The following is a 16,351-nucleotide window of genomic DNA, read 5'->3' on the forward strand; positions in this document are numbered from 1 at the left end:
AATCGCCAGCAACCACTATATTCTTCCCAATATGTAAAAACAACTTTAAACTAATATATTCCCAAAAATCTCTATCTATCACATTAGGTCCATATACATTACATAGAACAAAGATACAGTTGTTAATTTCTATCTCAAGAATTTGAAATCTCCCGTTAATATCATTGAGGACTGAAATGATGTTGTAAGTCAACTGTTTATTTATTAGGATAGCCAAGCCTCTTTTGGTCTTATCATAGGGGGTGTACACTACCTCCCCCACCCACTTACTTTTAAGTTTCATGGCCTCCTTGGGCCGAAGATGGGTCTCCTGTATAAAAACTAGATCAGGTTTCTGTCTCCCAAGGTGTCTAATCAGCAATTTCCTTTTAATTGGAGATGAGATCCCTCCAATGTTCCAAGAAAGAAAATTAAGAGTAACCATTTAAGATATTATTGAGGGATGCAGAACAGAGAACTTAATAGTATATAAAAAGGGAGAGAGAAGAAAAAAAAAAAAAAAAACCCTTATACGGACCCCCCTTCCCCGCTCCGCCCCATGACCACTCCACTCTGCTACTGTTCTCTATCTCTTTCTTGCTCCAGCAAGAGAAAGAACAGTACAGATAAATAAACATCCAAAAATTCATCCTATTGATCTCGTGTTTGTTTGAACAATATATTTCCCCGTCCAAACAATTTTATACTATCCCTAGGCTCTGACAATATAATTTAATCTGTTCAACTTTTGTAAAAGTATGTGTTTCTCCATCCTTATCTACTACAATCTTTGCTGGATATACAAGTCTTGCTCTTAGATTGGCTCTAATTAGTTGGGAACAAAATGGGGCCATTTCCCTACGTTTGTTTTGAGTCTCGTATGAGAAGTCCTGAAACAGTAATAATTTACTGGACCCCACCATGATATTATTGTTTTTACGATACAATCTAAGTATGTGAAACTTGTCCTGAAAATTTAGAAATTTAATAATTACAACCCTAGGTTTAATAGGGCCATCTGAGTTCCTTCTGGGTGCTCCTATTCTGTGGGCTCTCTCTATGGGTAACCTTACATTCTCAGCAGTACTCCCTACCAGCTTAGGAAGCTGACTAGATGCAAAGTTTATCAGGTCGTGGTATTCTGCCGTTTCTGGTAGGCCAACAACCCTCAGGTTGTTGCGCCTAGACCTGTCTTCAAGTTCCTCAATTTTAGATTGTATAAGGTTAAGTTTACTATCATGCGAATTGATCATCTGATCTTGAGCTACTGATCTATCTTCCATGTCCGACACTCTGGTTTCTAACTCGTTCATCCGTGCTGTAAATTGTTTAATTTCATTTGTAGCTGCGGCCACTTCTTGTCTTAGGGACTCAAATTGTGGCATAATTAATTCTGAAATTTGCTGTAGTAGGGATGGATTATCTATACAGCTTGAAGTTGTTTCATTTTGTAAATATATTTCTGTACTACTTTCATTAGGCTTAAGTTTTTTCTCCTTCGGTTTAGGCGGCATGTTAGGTGAGAGTGTTTTGGAATGTGAAATATATCTTTCCATATAGGTAAATAAATCTGTCAAACAGAGGGACCAGTTTTCAAATTTAGGTTTATAGTACTAATGTCTTGTCAACTAAGGTTTTTATGCCCTCTCTACTTTATGAGTGTATATCGTGGTGTCAACAACAGATATCGTGCAAGCGTGTCCCAAGAGAGGGAAATTAGAAGAAGAAAAACAAACTCTTAAGATCCCCTTCCCCTTTCCTGCTGGTTGAAAACAATACCAGACGGAACACAATAGTGATATTTTGTGCAAAACTTAACTACATATATTCCAACCTCTTAATTAGTAGTAAAGGTCAACAGAAACTATTTATCAATATAAACTTTCTTGTTACAGTAATACTTTTGTGTGAATAAAAAAAAATTATATGAAAGCAAAAAAAGAAAAAACACAGCAAAGTGAGAGTGAAGAAGGAGAGGAATAGAGAAAAAAAAGGAAAAAAAGAAAAAGGAAAAAAAGAACAGTGTATCTGCCGCTTTAAAAACCTTATTACACTTCCCAATAATAATTCTGTAGTTTGCCACAGTATCAGAAAACAAACATTTTTAGCACGCAGTCAGCTATATACTTCTGGAGAAGGAGAGAGAAAAAAAGTAAAAGAAAAAAAAACAGAGAAAGACCAGACCCTTAATATGCATAAAACTTAACCGGTAAACTATTTCTTGTCTGTAGAGACAGGTACACTTGAGAAAAAACCTTATATACCCATAGCAAGAACTGCAGCAGAGTTGTTATGAGAAGTGCTACATAACAGAATGTGACCACTCTTTTATGTTTATATTTAGGGTATATAACCCTAAGTGGACTCTGATAGGCTAGTTCTCTGTTACACTAAGCAAATCACATTCAGCTTATAAAGTTCTGATATTTAGAGAACACTCTTATGCAGTCTTTATTCTGGAGCTTTAAAGTCACTGGATTGATTTAATGTCTCAGGTCTTATTCTGATAATATATCCTCTCTGTAATCAGCTACGAATTATTTCCAGGGGGACTTTGCCTTCAGAGGGCAACACTTTCCTACCACCTCACCCCTTTTCACATCTCAAAGCAGTGGTCCTCTTGTTGTTACTTTAGGGGGTCCTGTAGAATATCCCTTGATTTTAGGGTTTTGTACCAGAGAGAGATTTACAGATTTAGGCTACTAGCTTACTCGTTTAACCATTTATCAGCTTTTAAGGGCTTTGTTTGATCCATACCCTCAGCCCTCAGCTCTTGCCCGCTTAAAGTCCAGTTAACCAGCTATAGTATAAGGAACATTGGGGCGATCTATGAGGGAGTTTTAACCTGTAGCCTTCAAACAACTAGCGGCAATCAGACTTCCCCTTTATCCCTGGCCAAGCTTATGTTCCCAGCTTACAGTCCAGCTCTAGATTCCAGGGGGACCTAGCTTGAGTGTCATTAAAGATTTGGGGCACTTAACACAGTAAAGAGGGGGTAGTCAGAAATAAACGAGCCTTGCCCGTAGTACCTGCTTCTTCCGGCACTCCGTCTGAATGAAAACACAATACCTTGTTGATACAAGCCGGTCTCCAACAACCAGGTCCTATTTGATGCAGCCGGGGCCTTTGTACTGCTATTCAGTGAAGGGGGGATCATCCAGGAGCGCTGTGTGTTAAGGCCGCCGAACACAGACACCTCTGCGGCTACAGCCTTGCCCTCAGCCTGCTCCTTCGCTTTCGCTCCCCTGTCAGGACCAAACAAATCAACACCGGACCAGATGTTATCCTTAGGTTCCGAGTGAGTAGGAGACTTGTCGAGCTTAGTATATATCCGGGCCAGTGTGAGTCACCCGGCCAAGGAATAACGCAGGTAGGTTAGATCTCTAGAGCTCAAAAATCCCTGAGCTCGGTGCTAGCGTCCCACGTTGCTGCTAGCTCCTCCCTTTCCGGCCACCGATCGGGTGTTAAACAGAAACAGATTTCAAATGTTTTAAAAACCACTATAGAACTTTTACTTAAAGGGACAGTCTACACCAGAATTTTTATTGTTTTAAAAGATAGATAATCCCTTTATTACCCATTTCCCAGTTTTGCATAACCAACACAGTTATAATAATATACTTTTAACCTCTGTGATTATCTTGTATCTAAGCCTCTGCAAACTACCCCTTTTTCAGTTCTTTTGACAGACTTGCCGTCTAGCCAATCAGTGCCTGCTCCCATATAACTTCTCGTGCACAAGCACAGTGTTATCTATATGAAATACGTGAACTAAGACCCTCTAGTGGTGAAAAACTGTTAAAATGCAATCTGAAAGAGGTGGGCTTCAAGGTCTAAGAAATTAGCATATGAACCTCCTAGGTTAAGCTTTCAACTAAGAATACCAAGAGAACAAAGCAAAATTGGTGCTAAAAGTAAATTTAAAAATTGTTTAAAATGACATGCTCTATCTGAATCATGAAAGTTTATTTTGGCCTAGACTGTCCCTTTAAGGAGTTTAACACATCATACTGTATAATGTATTTACCAGATACCGTTCAACAGTTAACAATAATGCTGGATATTTAGGTGTCATTCTTAATTGAATGTAAAATGCTGAATAATCACAGCCGACTTTGAAATAAACGGAAAAAAAATGTTTCTTGGCAAATCAATCATTTCCAAACATTTGGTTTAATTAGGACATAGGTGATCTTATTTTTCTTTATAGTTTATTGAAAAAGTAATATGTTAAAGAGGAAATGTTGTAATTCTTTGCTAAAATCTGAAAATGGAATGTCAGCTATTGTATTTATTTTTGATCTGAGAGTCCCATCTTCCTTTAGAAATGTTAATTTTTTTGATGATTAGCTCATAGGTGCCACCTAGTGGTAGCAAGCAACTGACTCACAGATAAGGCATTAGACAAAGTTCTGTTGTAAATTTAGCTTATTTCAAACAATGGATTTAAATACTGCAGCAGCCCAGCTGTAAAACTACTCCCTACCTGGCCAGTTTATTGTAAGCAAAGTAAAATGATCTCTGCCGCAGTGGCGGTTCTAGGGGGCAGCAGAGTGTGCAATGCAACCCTATTGGGCTAAGGAAGAGGGTTAAAAGGTACTAAATACTCCACCCACCCTGCCCCCAATTGTGGAACAACCGTGACTTAACCCATAAGTGTTTGCCTCCATGATAAGGTTTCTGGCACCACCACTGCTCTGCAGGCATTGTATGATCTGATAATGTTGGCCTTTGAGCCAATAGCAACATATTAATTACAAATGAATCTAACAATAGTAGGACATGAAGGCACATTGTACAAGTAATAGAACATGTATGCACATTAGATTTTGTTCAGGAGTTCGGTTAATTATTGCATCAATAATCTAAGGCTTTGCTGAATATCAGCTTATTTAATATTTATTGAAATGAGTCAGAAACAAAAAATGAGAGGTTGTTTTTGTATTACAATAACCAGAATTGGCTAAAATCTACAACTTTACAACAAACAAACTTCATATCATTGTTACCAGTCAGTGGCAGTTCTACCTGAAGGCCAAGTAGACAACTGTGTAGGGTTTACAGAGGTCCCCACTGTCCCAAATCCTGCATTTGCTTCAAATTTTGATTTTTGTCCTGTAGTTCTGTCCTCCTTATTGCTTTTTTTCTGAAACAGAACTCCTAGATATATTGCTCTAGATAAAAGGGTTGCCAGCACCTCCATAAAAATTGAACAATCAGTAGGTGACAAGGATGATGGTCTGTGGGGGGTCACAAAATGCCTTCCCCCACCAAAGCTTTGTGTTAAACCCCACTCTTGATCCTACCATGTATATGTTTCACAACTAGGCTGTCATTTTACCCATTGGATGCCAGTAACATACAAATCAATAATTATACCTCTTGTTGCCAGTAGAGATTTGACCCAGTTGACTTCCCTTCACTTTTTTCTGCTCTATATTTGTAATGCATTGAGGCATTGGAGGCATTTTACATTTAACACTCATTGCCTTTAAAAGTTGGACATTTAAGAGTCCAGTTTGTAAAGATTTTATTAGACAGCCTGCTAAAATACTGGACTGCCTGGTTGAATACTGAACACCTGACAACCATACTCTAGATTCTCATGAGGTTGTCAAGGATCCTCTATGTAAAAGCCAGATCATGTTAGGAATTCATTGAGCATCATTATATATCATATCATATATATGATATCTGGCACATGAAGCAATAACTACTTGAAAAGAGATAAAACAATAAATACAACTACAACAACATAAGTAACTTGTTTAAAAAAAGGATAAATGGTAAATGTTTGCAAGTGTAAAATGTTCACGTTTCTTGATATGGAAAAGTAGTCTCATTGGATAGTAACAGGAGGTATCTCTGAGAACTTGCAGACTGAGACGTGGGACATAGACATTCCAGAGGCATAGTCAGGCTTTTATAACTACACTAATGACAGGGATTCAGAATTCAGACTCTTACTTTCATGTGTCACTATTGCAATGCTGATGTGGTTGCCTCAATATTTTTTTTTCTTTTACTTCCCCCACCCCTTTTTTGCATATGTTAGAGTGGACTGTTTATCATGTGATTTTGTTCCTGATTTTATTCATTTATAACATTTTAAGGGTGTTTTTGTGAATCCAATATCCTTCACAGTAGAGCTCGTTCTATGCTTGTTACAAGACATAATGGAGAGCCACACACAATTTGTGAATATGAAGAGGGGTGGGTACAACTCTCTTTGAAATTCACAAATTTTCAGTTGTGGCGTTTTCAGAAGTTTTTTTTCATGAGATATTAGTTTAAAAAACAAGTTTTAATCAATCTGGACCATTAACTATGGAAGTTCTAGACTCAAGCCTACCAGACAAGCCTGTAAAAGGCAATATTTACATATAAGAATGCTTAAACCTCATTCTCATGCCACCTATCCTCACCACATGTGCCGCTCAATCACAACCCAGGGGTCACCACATTGTTCCTCCAATTTGTATTTTTTACGATTGGATGTATGGGTCTTTGAAGTTTGAGAGCTCAGCTTGGCCATAGCTGATTTTCACCTCCCTACCCAACACCAGATTTACAATATAATTCACACAAAAACTATATCATAGCTTGTGTCAATACATCACTGACTGAGTGAAGTTAGACTGGTCCAGGTAGCTTTGTCCAAATGTTAGTGTTAAATTCCTGAATATATAGGGGCCGTTTGTGCTATAACAGTCTAATAAGGCTGGACAGTGGACAGATTTGTCAATGTCCTTCACAGTTATTTGTCTAGCTCTTGATCTACCTTTGTTCCCAGTAAAAACAAGTTTAACCTCTGGTGAAAGTATTCTAATAAAAACAATACTTAATGGCAGACAATGAAGTTTATTAAAAAATGTAAACTATTTTAACTATTTATTAAATTCAACAAACAATATAGTAACTCTCTCTTGTTATGCTTTGACTTAAATGCCAAAAATGTGTTCATTATGGTCACAGGTTTATTGTAGGAGTTAGCAGCTTTTTCTGCTTTTACGGAACCCAGGAAGAACAAAACAATTGTTTGTTGGTAGTCTTCTTGATTTATGCTTTTTCATCTTCTGTGTATAAAGGATTAACAATCATTAAAGTGATGGTTAATTCTACCGTTTCTGAAACACTAGGATTTACCAGCGCTGTAAATAAAGGGGACTTTCCGTCATGAAGAATAAAAAAACTTCATACTAAAGGTACATTTATTTGCAGCGAGTTTATGCCTAGCTGAGCACCTCCATTCACCCACGGCAAAACGCTATTTTTTCAGCGAGATGACATTTCCACCTCTTTGCCAATAGCTGTGCTAGCTGATAGACATTATGCTGAATGGCTGCCACGCTATTGGCTAGGAGCTGGAAACGTCACTTCACTTAGAAAATAACATTTTGCCGTGGGCTGCCGGACGTGCTCAGCTAGGCATAAACACTCTGGGCAAGATTACAAGTCACACAGCAAATCAATTGCGAAAACACAGCGCGCGTTATTGCTTTTTTACATTTGGGGTTGCACAGCTATTATAAGTTGCCATATAACTTATTTTGCACGTGCATTAAGCCACATAATCCAAACAGCCAAATCGCATGCACATTCACGTATTCCCCATAGAAATCAATGGAGAAGACAAATAGAAAAAAAACACTCAAAAACCCTAATATGTTGTGCCCATGAAAATGCGAATATTTCATATTGCGAAAAAATGTTTTTGTAACGGAATATGTTCTATTTATTTTTAAATACATATTTCTCTATATATGTGCTGATTTTTGGATTGATATATCTATTTATAGCGAGATATGTATATGAATATACAGTATACATGTATAGATATCTCAAGATCTATATGCGAATATGCTTTTTTTTCCCTAACACCTAAGATCTTGTATCTTTAAACCCTTATAACTTTTGTGTGCAATATTTTTTAAAAATAATTTTTATTAGACAGTGTTAATATGAGTGTAACTGTACTTTGTAATGTATTTTTGAAGTGTTTCGTGAAACTTTTATGTTGCCCAAAACTGTTAACTATAGCTATTCAAGCGCGGAAAGGATTGTTGTATAAAAGGCGAATGTGCACGTGCAATCGCAATTTTTAAAAACTTGTAATAGCCCGTGGAAAACTAATAACGCACTGCTTGTAATCTTGCCCTCTGTAAATAAAGGTACATTCAGCATAAAGTTTTTTTACATACACTTCACGACTGAAAGTCCCCTTTATTTATGGCGCTGGTAAATCCTAGCATTTCAAGAAGTCTAGGATTTACCATCATTTTAAAGACAACCATATATAATACATGTTAGTATGTTCTTGGTGTAATTGAGCTTGCAACATTTGAAAAGGTTTGCACAGTGTATAATAAAATATTTTTAAACTTTAAACCTAGTTTTCAAATGGTTTTTAAGTAACTTAGCACAATGTAAATGCATTAAAAGCTTTTTCTCTTATTTTGGCCTTTTTCAGACTGTAGATATTGTATGTTTGCAAGTTCAGTTGACCATTTAAAAACAACTAAACAGTGTTAAAAGAGTGAATAAACCATTCTTTTATAACTATGAAAAATATTAAAAAATAAAATATGACCTTCAGAGGGCTGATGGCAGTTAAGAATTTGGACAATGAACACTCACGGCTAGATTTAGAGTTCTGCGGCCAAAGGGGTGCGTTAGCTACGCGTGCTTTTTTCCCCCCACACCTTTTAAATACCGCTGGTATTTAGAGTTCACAGAATGGCTGCGTTAGGCTCCAAAAAAGGGAGCGTAGAGCATATTTAACGCCACTGCAACTCTCGATACCAGCGGTGCTTACGGACGCGGCCAGCTTCAAAAACGTGCTCGTGCACGATTCCCCCATAGAAAACAATGGGGCTGTTTGAGCTGAAAAAAAACCTAACACCTGCAAAAAAGCAGCGTTCAGCTCCTAACGCAGCCCCATTGTTTGCTATGGGGAAACACTTCCTGAGTCTGCACCTAACACCCTAACATGAACCCAGAGTCTAAACACCCCTAACCTTACACTTATTAACCCCTAATCTGCCGACCCTGCTATCGCTGACACCTGCATATTTTTTTAACCCCTAATCTGCCGCTCCGTACACCGCCGCTACCTACATTATACCTATGTACCCCTAATCTGCTGCCCCTAACACCGCCGACCCCTATATTATATTTATTAACCCCTAATCTGCCCCCCACAACGTCGCCTCCACCTACCTACAATAATTAACCCCTAATCTGCCTACCGCACCGCTACTATAATAAATGTATTAACCCCTAATCCGCCTCCCTAACATCGCCGACACCTAACTTCAAACATTAACCCCTAATCTGCCGATCGGATCTCGCTGCTAGTCTAATAAATGGATTAACCCCTAAAGCTAAGTCTAACCCTAACACTAACACCCCCCTAAGTTAAATATAATTTATTTCGTTAGAATTAAATTAACTACCTACAATTACCTACAATTAAACCTAACACTACACTATCAATAAATTAATTAAATAAAATACCTACAAATAACTACAATGAAATAAACTAACTAAAGTACAAAAAATAAAAAAGAACTAAGTTACAAAAAATAAAAAAATATTTACAAACATTAGAAAAATATTACAACAATTTTAAACTAATTACGCCTACTCTAAGCCCCCTAATAAAATAACAAAGACCCCCAAAATAAAAAAATGCCCTACCCTATTCTAAATTTAAAAAGTTCAAAGCTCTTTTACCTTACCAGCCCTGAAATGGGCCCTTTGCGGGGTATGCCCCAAAGAATTCAGCTCTTTTGCCTGTAAAAAAAAAACATACAATACCCCCCCCAACATTACAACCCACCACCCACATACCCCTAAGCTAACCCAAACCCCCCTTAAATAAACCTAACACTAAGCCCCTGAAGATCTCCCTACCTTGTCTTCACCTCACCGGGTTCACCGATCGGTCCAGAAGAGGGTCCGAAGTCTTGATCCAAGCGGCGGCTGAAGAACTCCATCATCGGGCTGAAGTCGGAAGTCCATCATCGGGATGAAGTCTTCTATCAAGACGCATCTTCAATCTTCTTTCTTCCGCGGAGCCATCTTCTTCCCAGCCGACACGGTTCAGATTGAGCTCGCATTCTATTGGCTGATCGGAACAGCCAATAGAATGCGAGCTCAATCTGATTGGCTGATTGGATCAGCCAATCGGATTGAACTTGAATCTGATTGGCTGATTCCATCAGTCAATCAGAATATTCCTACCTTAATTCCGATTGGCTGATAGAATCCTATCAGCCAATCGGAATTCGAGGGACGCCATCTTGGATGACGTCATTTAAAGGAACCGTCATTCGGCGAGTAGGCGTCGCTTGAAGAGGTTGGATCCGCGTCGGCTGGGAAGAAGATGGCTCCGCTCCGGAAGAAAGAAGATTGAAGATGCGGCTTGATAGAAGACTTCATCCTGATGATGGACTTCCGACTTCAGCCCGATGATGGAGTTCTTCAGCCGCTGCTTGGATCAAGACTTCGGACCCTCTTCTGGACCGATCGGTGAACCCGGTGAGGTGAAGACAAGGTAGGGAGATCTTCAGGGGCTTAGTGTTAGGTTTATTTAAGGGGGGTTTGGGTTAGATTAGGGGTATGTGGGTGGTGGGTTTTAATGTTGGGGGGGGTATTGTATGTTTTTTTTTTTACAGGCAAAAGAGCTGAATTCTTTGGGGCATGCCCCGCAAAGGGCCCTTTTCAGGGCTGGTAAGGTAAAAGAGCTTTGAACTTTTTAAATTTAGAATAGGGTAGGGCATTTTTTTATTTTGGGGCTCTTTGTTATTTTATTAGGGGGCTTAGAGTAGGTGTAATTAGTTTAAAATTGTTGTAATATTTTTCTAATGTTTGTAAATATTTTTTTATTTTTTGTACTTTAGTTTATTTCATTGTAGTTATTTGTAGGTATTTTATTTAATTAATTTATTGATAGTGTAGTGTTAGGTTTAATTGTAGGTAATTGTAGGTAGTTTATTTAATTAATTTATTGATAGTGTAGTGTTAGGTTTAATTGTAACTTAGGTTAGGATTTATTTTACAGGTAATTTTGTAATTATTTTAACTAGTTAGCTATTAAATAGTTATTAACTATTTAATAGCTATTGTACCTGGTTAAAATAAATACAAAGTTACCTGTAAAATAAATATTAATCCTAAAATAGCTACAATATAATTATAATTTATATTGTAGCTATATTAGGGTTTATTTTACAGGTAAGTATTTAGCTTTAAATAGGAATAATTTATATAATAAGAGTTCATTTATTTTGTTAGATTTAAATTATATTTAACTTAGGGGGGTGTTAGTGTTAGGGTTAGACTTAGCTTTAGGGGTTAATCCATTTATTAGACTAGCGGCGAGATCCGATCGGCAGATTAGGGGTTAATGTTTGAAGTTAGGTGTCGGCGATGTTAGGGAGGGCAGATTAGGGGTTAATACTATTTATTATAGGGTTATTGAGGCGGGAGTGAGGCGGATTAGGGGTTAATAACTTTATTATAATAGCGGTCGGCAGATTAGGGGTTAATAAGTGTAGGCAGGTGGAGGCGACGTTGAGGGGGGCATATTAGGGGTTAATAAATATAATATAGGGGTCGGCGGTGTTAGGGGCAGCAGATTAGGGGTACATAAGTTTAACGTATCTTGCGGCGGCGTGCGGACGGCAGATTAGGGGTTAAAAAATTTAATTAGAGTGGGGGCGATGTGGGGGGACCTCGGTTTAGGGGTACATAGGTAGTTTATGGGTGTTAGTGTACTTTAGAGTACAGTAGTTAAGAGCTTTATGAACCGGCGTTAGCCCAGAAAGCTCTTAACTACTGACTTTTTTCTGCGGCTGGAGTTTTGTCGTTAGATTTCTAACGCTCACTTCAGCCACGACTCTAAATACCGGCGTTAGAAATATCTCATTGAAAAGATAGGATACGCAAATAGCGTAGGGGGATCTGCGGTATGGAAAAGTCATGGCTGCAAAGTGAGCGTTAGACCCTTTCCTGACTGACTCCAAATACCAGAGGGCGGTAAAAACCAGCGTTAAGAGCCTCTAACGCTGGTTTTCATGGCTACCGCCCAACTCTAAATCTAGCCGTCAGTGATGGGAAAGGTTACACACATAATGAATTTAGCTTGTATGGAGACTTTAACAAACTGCCAGCAAATCAAACAAGGTAGTCATCAGTAGCAATGAATCAGTTATTGCAAGACATTCTCATTTTCAATTGGCCGCTTTCTGCTCCATGTTGATCTGTAAACGCTTGGAAAAAAACCCCGAAGTTTTGATGTGTTTACCCGCTATGACTTTAGAAAATCTAGATGTTCCATAATTTACATAATTTAAGCAGGTTAATATAAAATACATGCTTGTAATTAATTAGAATGATGTTGAGGAAGCCAAAAATGAGCTTAATGTCGTTGTGAGCCAATCTCCAATAGTTTGCATTTCCTAGTTACATCTCCTTTTTCTTTTTTTTTTTTTTTTGCTAAACTCCGTTTTTCTGTGTGTTTTTATAATATGCATTTCAAGAAAATTGTATTTTTTGCTACAAAACACTTTCCCCACAAAAGAGTAGTTGGAGAGGATGTCATAGCAAAACCAGTCTTTTTTACAAAGCAACCTTATACAGTAACAATAGAGTGAAGCAACTGGAGTAATCACCAGACCTCAAACAGTTCTTTTTTTTCATGCATCATTTATCTATAGGGTGTGGGCCAAGAAATTGTCATCTATTATTTTACTACATCAGCAGTTGCAGTCTTGCCATGGGTGAAACCATTGACTTAATTATACCAGCGCTTAATTTAATATTAGAATATGATTACAAATAATTATATTTAGATAATGTAAATGTGCTAAATGATCGTTGAACATTTTAATTAAAACAATATCGTGCAGATTAAACAGAATCTAAAGCAGTTAAATCTCATTAAATAATTAATGAGCTCTATCTTTTTTATTTTATTTAAGATATTTGTACAGCTGCAGAGATATTGAGCTAAGAAGGAATACAGCTGGAAGTCTGGGATTCAGCATTGTTGGCGGTTCAGAGGATTGCAGGCGAAACAAGGCATTCTTTATTAAATCCATACTAGAGGGTACTCCAGTATACTATGATGGAAGGATCAGGTAATGTTGTAGTCTGCGTTTATGACATATTATAATACCTACTATGCATGTAATTTATGACAGCTCATATGGTCCTGAAAAAGTATATATGTGTTTCTGTCTATATAATGTATATTTCTTTACTTTTATATTTGATATACACACAATACCAGTTAAACACTTGGAGATACCCTACTGATGCTGGATACTTGTTGGTTGCTTTTCCTTCACTCCCTTCACTCTCAGATCCATCTTATTCCAAACCATCACTATTGGGTTTAGATCCGGTGACTCTGGAGGCCAAGTCATCTGATGCTGCACGCCAACGCTCTCCTTCGTTGTTAACCCTTTTGCCATTAAGCCATTTTCACACCCCAGTGCTAAGCGAGTTTTTTTTTTTGCTACTTACATTTAAACACTATTGTAAGTCACATTTCAGTGAGTGATCCACACAAATTATATATTGTTGTTTGTTTGGGGGGGGGGGGGGTGTTCAGCAGGCCAGCAGATTCAGAATATACCAATATTATATTTATATTTCATGGCATGTGAAGTGTATACTTTTGTTAAGAGTTTAGTAAATAATATTTAAAATGGGCAGGTGACCACTGCTGTTAATTTGATTATCTTACTAATTTGTCATCAAGGGTAGGCATATATGAAATAGGGGCCCATATGGGCTTTTGGGGGTTATAATATAAATTATATAGGGCCATTTGTGCAGTATAGTAATCAAAGCACTTTTTTTCTTGCAAGGTGTTCACTGTTACCACAGAGATAACCTGGCTATACCGACAAAATTCATATATATTATTTTTAAAGAGGGACTTGTCTACTAGAAAATAATACAACAATAAACTTTATTAGGGGTTTCTAGACATAACAGATTTTTTTATTTATAATTTCCTATTCCCAAGAAATAAACCATGTATTGCACTACTGGTAGCTGGTTGCTACGCACATATACCTCACCAGATGTGTTCAGCTTGCTTTCAGTAGTGCATTGCTGCTTCTGAGCCTATTTAAGTATGCTCTTAAACACAGGATATCAAGAAAATAAAGCAATTTTGGCAACAGAAATCAATTGGAAAGCTGTTTAAAATGAATGCTCTGAATCATGAAAGTTGTTTATTTTTTTATTTTACTACCCTGCCCATTTAATGTAACAATAGACTGTCATTTCTCTTTGCTAAGTTGAGCTGTTCTTAAAATATTATTACCTTATACCAAATATAGCTATTTACCACACACACAACTGACTGGCATTAAGTGTTAAAGATCATAGAAATTCTGCAAGTTAACTTTTTTAAAGGCATACATTTACTATCAGGCCCTCAAAATAATAATTTGATGATTGTGGTTTAACATTCTCCTCCTCTAAATAGAAAATAATTGGAGTGGGGGGTGCATGAGAACCCATCTTGAATTATAAGTGGCTCCTAATCCAGCACTTGATCACACTAACCATAAACTAGATTTATATATATATTATTTAATGCTTCATGTCAGAAGAATGATTTAAATTTCTTCTCTTATTTTTGTTTTTACATAATGTCTTATTTTTTGTTTCCCCAGGTGTGGTGACATGCTTCTTGCTGTGAATGGAAGATGCACATCTGGAATGCCATATTCCTGTTTAGTAAAAATGTTGAAAGAAATAAAAGGAAGAGTGGTCCTTACAATTGTGTCGTGGCCAGGATCCTTCTTGTAGGATGCACCAGAAGACTAAATATATGTATAACACATTCCAGATGAACTTACAAATGAATACTGGTATTATTTCTTCACTCACCCACATTGTATTTCGGTTTTGGAATTAAGTCAACAATGCTGTGTTAAAGTTGCATGCCAGTATATTCCAGAAGTCAAACAGTTTTACACCTTCATTAAGCGAATTACCCGTTTAGATGTACTTTATGTGTTTATATGTTGTCTTATCAAATCTTAGACAGAGTTATCTGTACTCCTTCCATGCGTCAACTAGCGTAAATTACACTCCACTGTATGTTTAAAGTTCCATTATCTTGATAGCTTCAAACTCTGCCACTAGTGCATTGACCAGAAAAAAATGTTTGTGTAGTGTTGCATTGTGGTTACATTATGGAGGCTATGACAAAATGATGAACGTGATCTTCTCACTAGTGGAATCTTTTTTCTTCTGTTATGTGTGATCAGTCCACGGGTCATCATTACTTCTGGGATATAACTCCTCCCCAACAGGAAATGCAAGAGGATTCACCCAGCAGAGCTGCATATAGCTCCTCCCCTCTACGTCAGTCCCAGTCATTCTCTTGCACCCAACGACTAGATAGGATGTGTGAGAGGACTATGGTGATTATACTTAGTTTTTATGACTTCAATCAAAAGTTTGTTATTTTACAATAGCACCGGAGCGTGTTATTACTTCTCTGGCAGAGTTTGAGGAAGAATCTGCCAGAGTTTTTTACTATGATTTTAACCGGAGTAGTTAAGATCATATTGCTGTTCTCGGCCATCTGAGGGAGGTAAAAGCTTCAGATCAGGGGACAGCGGGCAGATGAATCTGCATTGAGGTATGTAGCAGTTTTTATTTTCTGAATGAAATTGATGAGAAAATCCTGCTATACCGTTATAATGACATGTATGTATACACTTCAGTATTCTGGGGATGGTATTTCACCGGAACTACTCTGTTAAAAGTCACTAATCCTTTTAATAAGTATTTATCATGTTAAACGTTTTTGCTGGAATGTAGAATCGTTTACATTGCTGAGGTACTGAGTGAATAAATATTTGGGCATTATTTTCCACTTGGCAGTTGTTTGCTTTTAATTGTGACAGTTTCGTTTCTCTTCACTGCTGTGTGTGAGGGGGAGGGGCCGTTTTTGGCGCTCTTTGCTACGCATCAAAAAATTCCAGTCAGTTACTCTTATATTTCCTGCATGATCCGGTTCATCTCTGACAGATCTCAGGGGTCTTCAAACTTCTTTGGAGGGAGGTAGATTCTCTCAGCAGAGCTGTGAGAATTTTATATTGACTGTGAATAAAAACGTTGCTCTGTCATTTTTATGTCAAATTTAATTATTGTTATTTTACTAATGGGAACAAACCTTTGCTAAAAGTTGTGTTGTTTTAAAGTTTGATGCTATAACTGTTTTTCAGTTCATTATTTCAACTGTCATTTAATCGTTTAGTACCTCTTTGAGGCACAGTACGTTTTTGCTAAAAAAGATTATAACCAAGTTGCAAGTTTATTGCTAGTGTGTTAA

General features: G+C 37.4%; 1 protein-coding gene across 1 annotated transcript in view; it reads left to right on the top strand.

Annotated features, from left to right (window-relative positions):
• Positions 1 to 15,297, top strand: part of LNX1 (ligand of numb-protein X 1) — a 327,123-nt gene extending 311,826 nt beyond the window's left edge. The window contains exons 10-11 of the mRNA XM_053703967.1: positions 12,966 to 13,124; positions 14,679 to 15,297. Of these exons, the coding sequence (XP_053559942.1) occupies positions 12,966 to 13,124; positions 14,679 to 14,814 (295 nt within the window). The 3' untranslated portion in view covers positions 14,815 to 15,297. The remainder of the gene's footprint in view (positions 1 to 12,965; positions 13,125 to 14,678) is intronic.
• Positions 15,298 to 16,351: the final 1,054 nt, after the last annotated feature.

Source organism: Bombina bombina, chromosome 2 (assembly GCF_027579735.1).
Source record: "Bombina bombina isolate aBomBom1 chromosome 2, aBomBom1.pri, whole genome shotgun sequence".
NCBI lineage: Eukaryota > Metazoa > Chordata > Amphibia > Anura > Bombinatoridae > Bombina > Bombina bombina.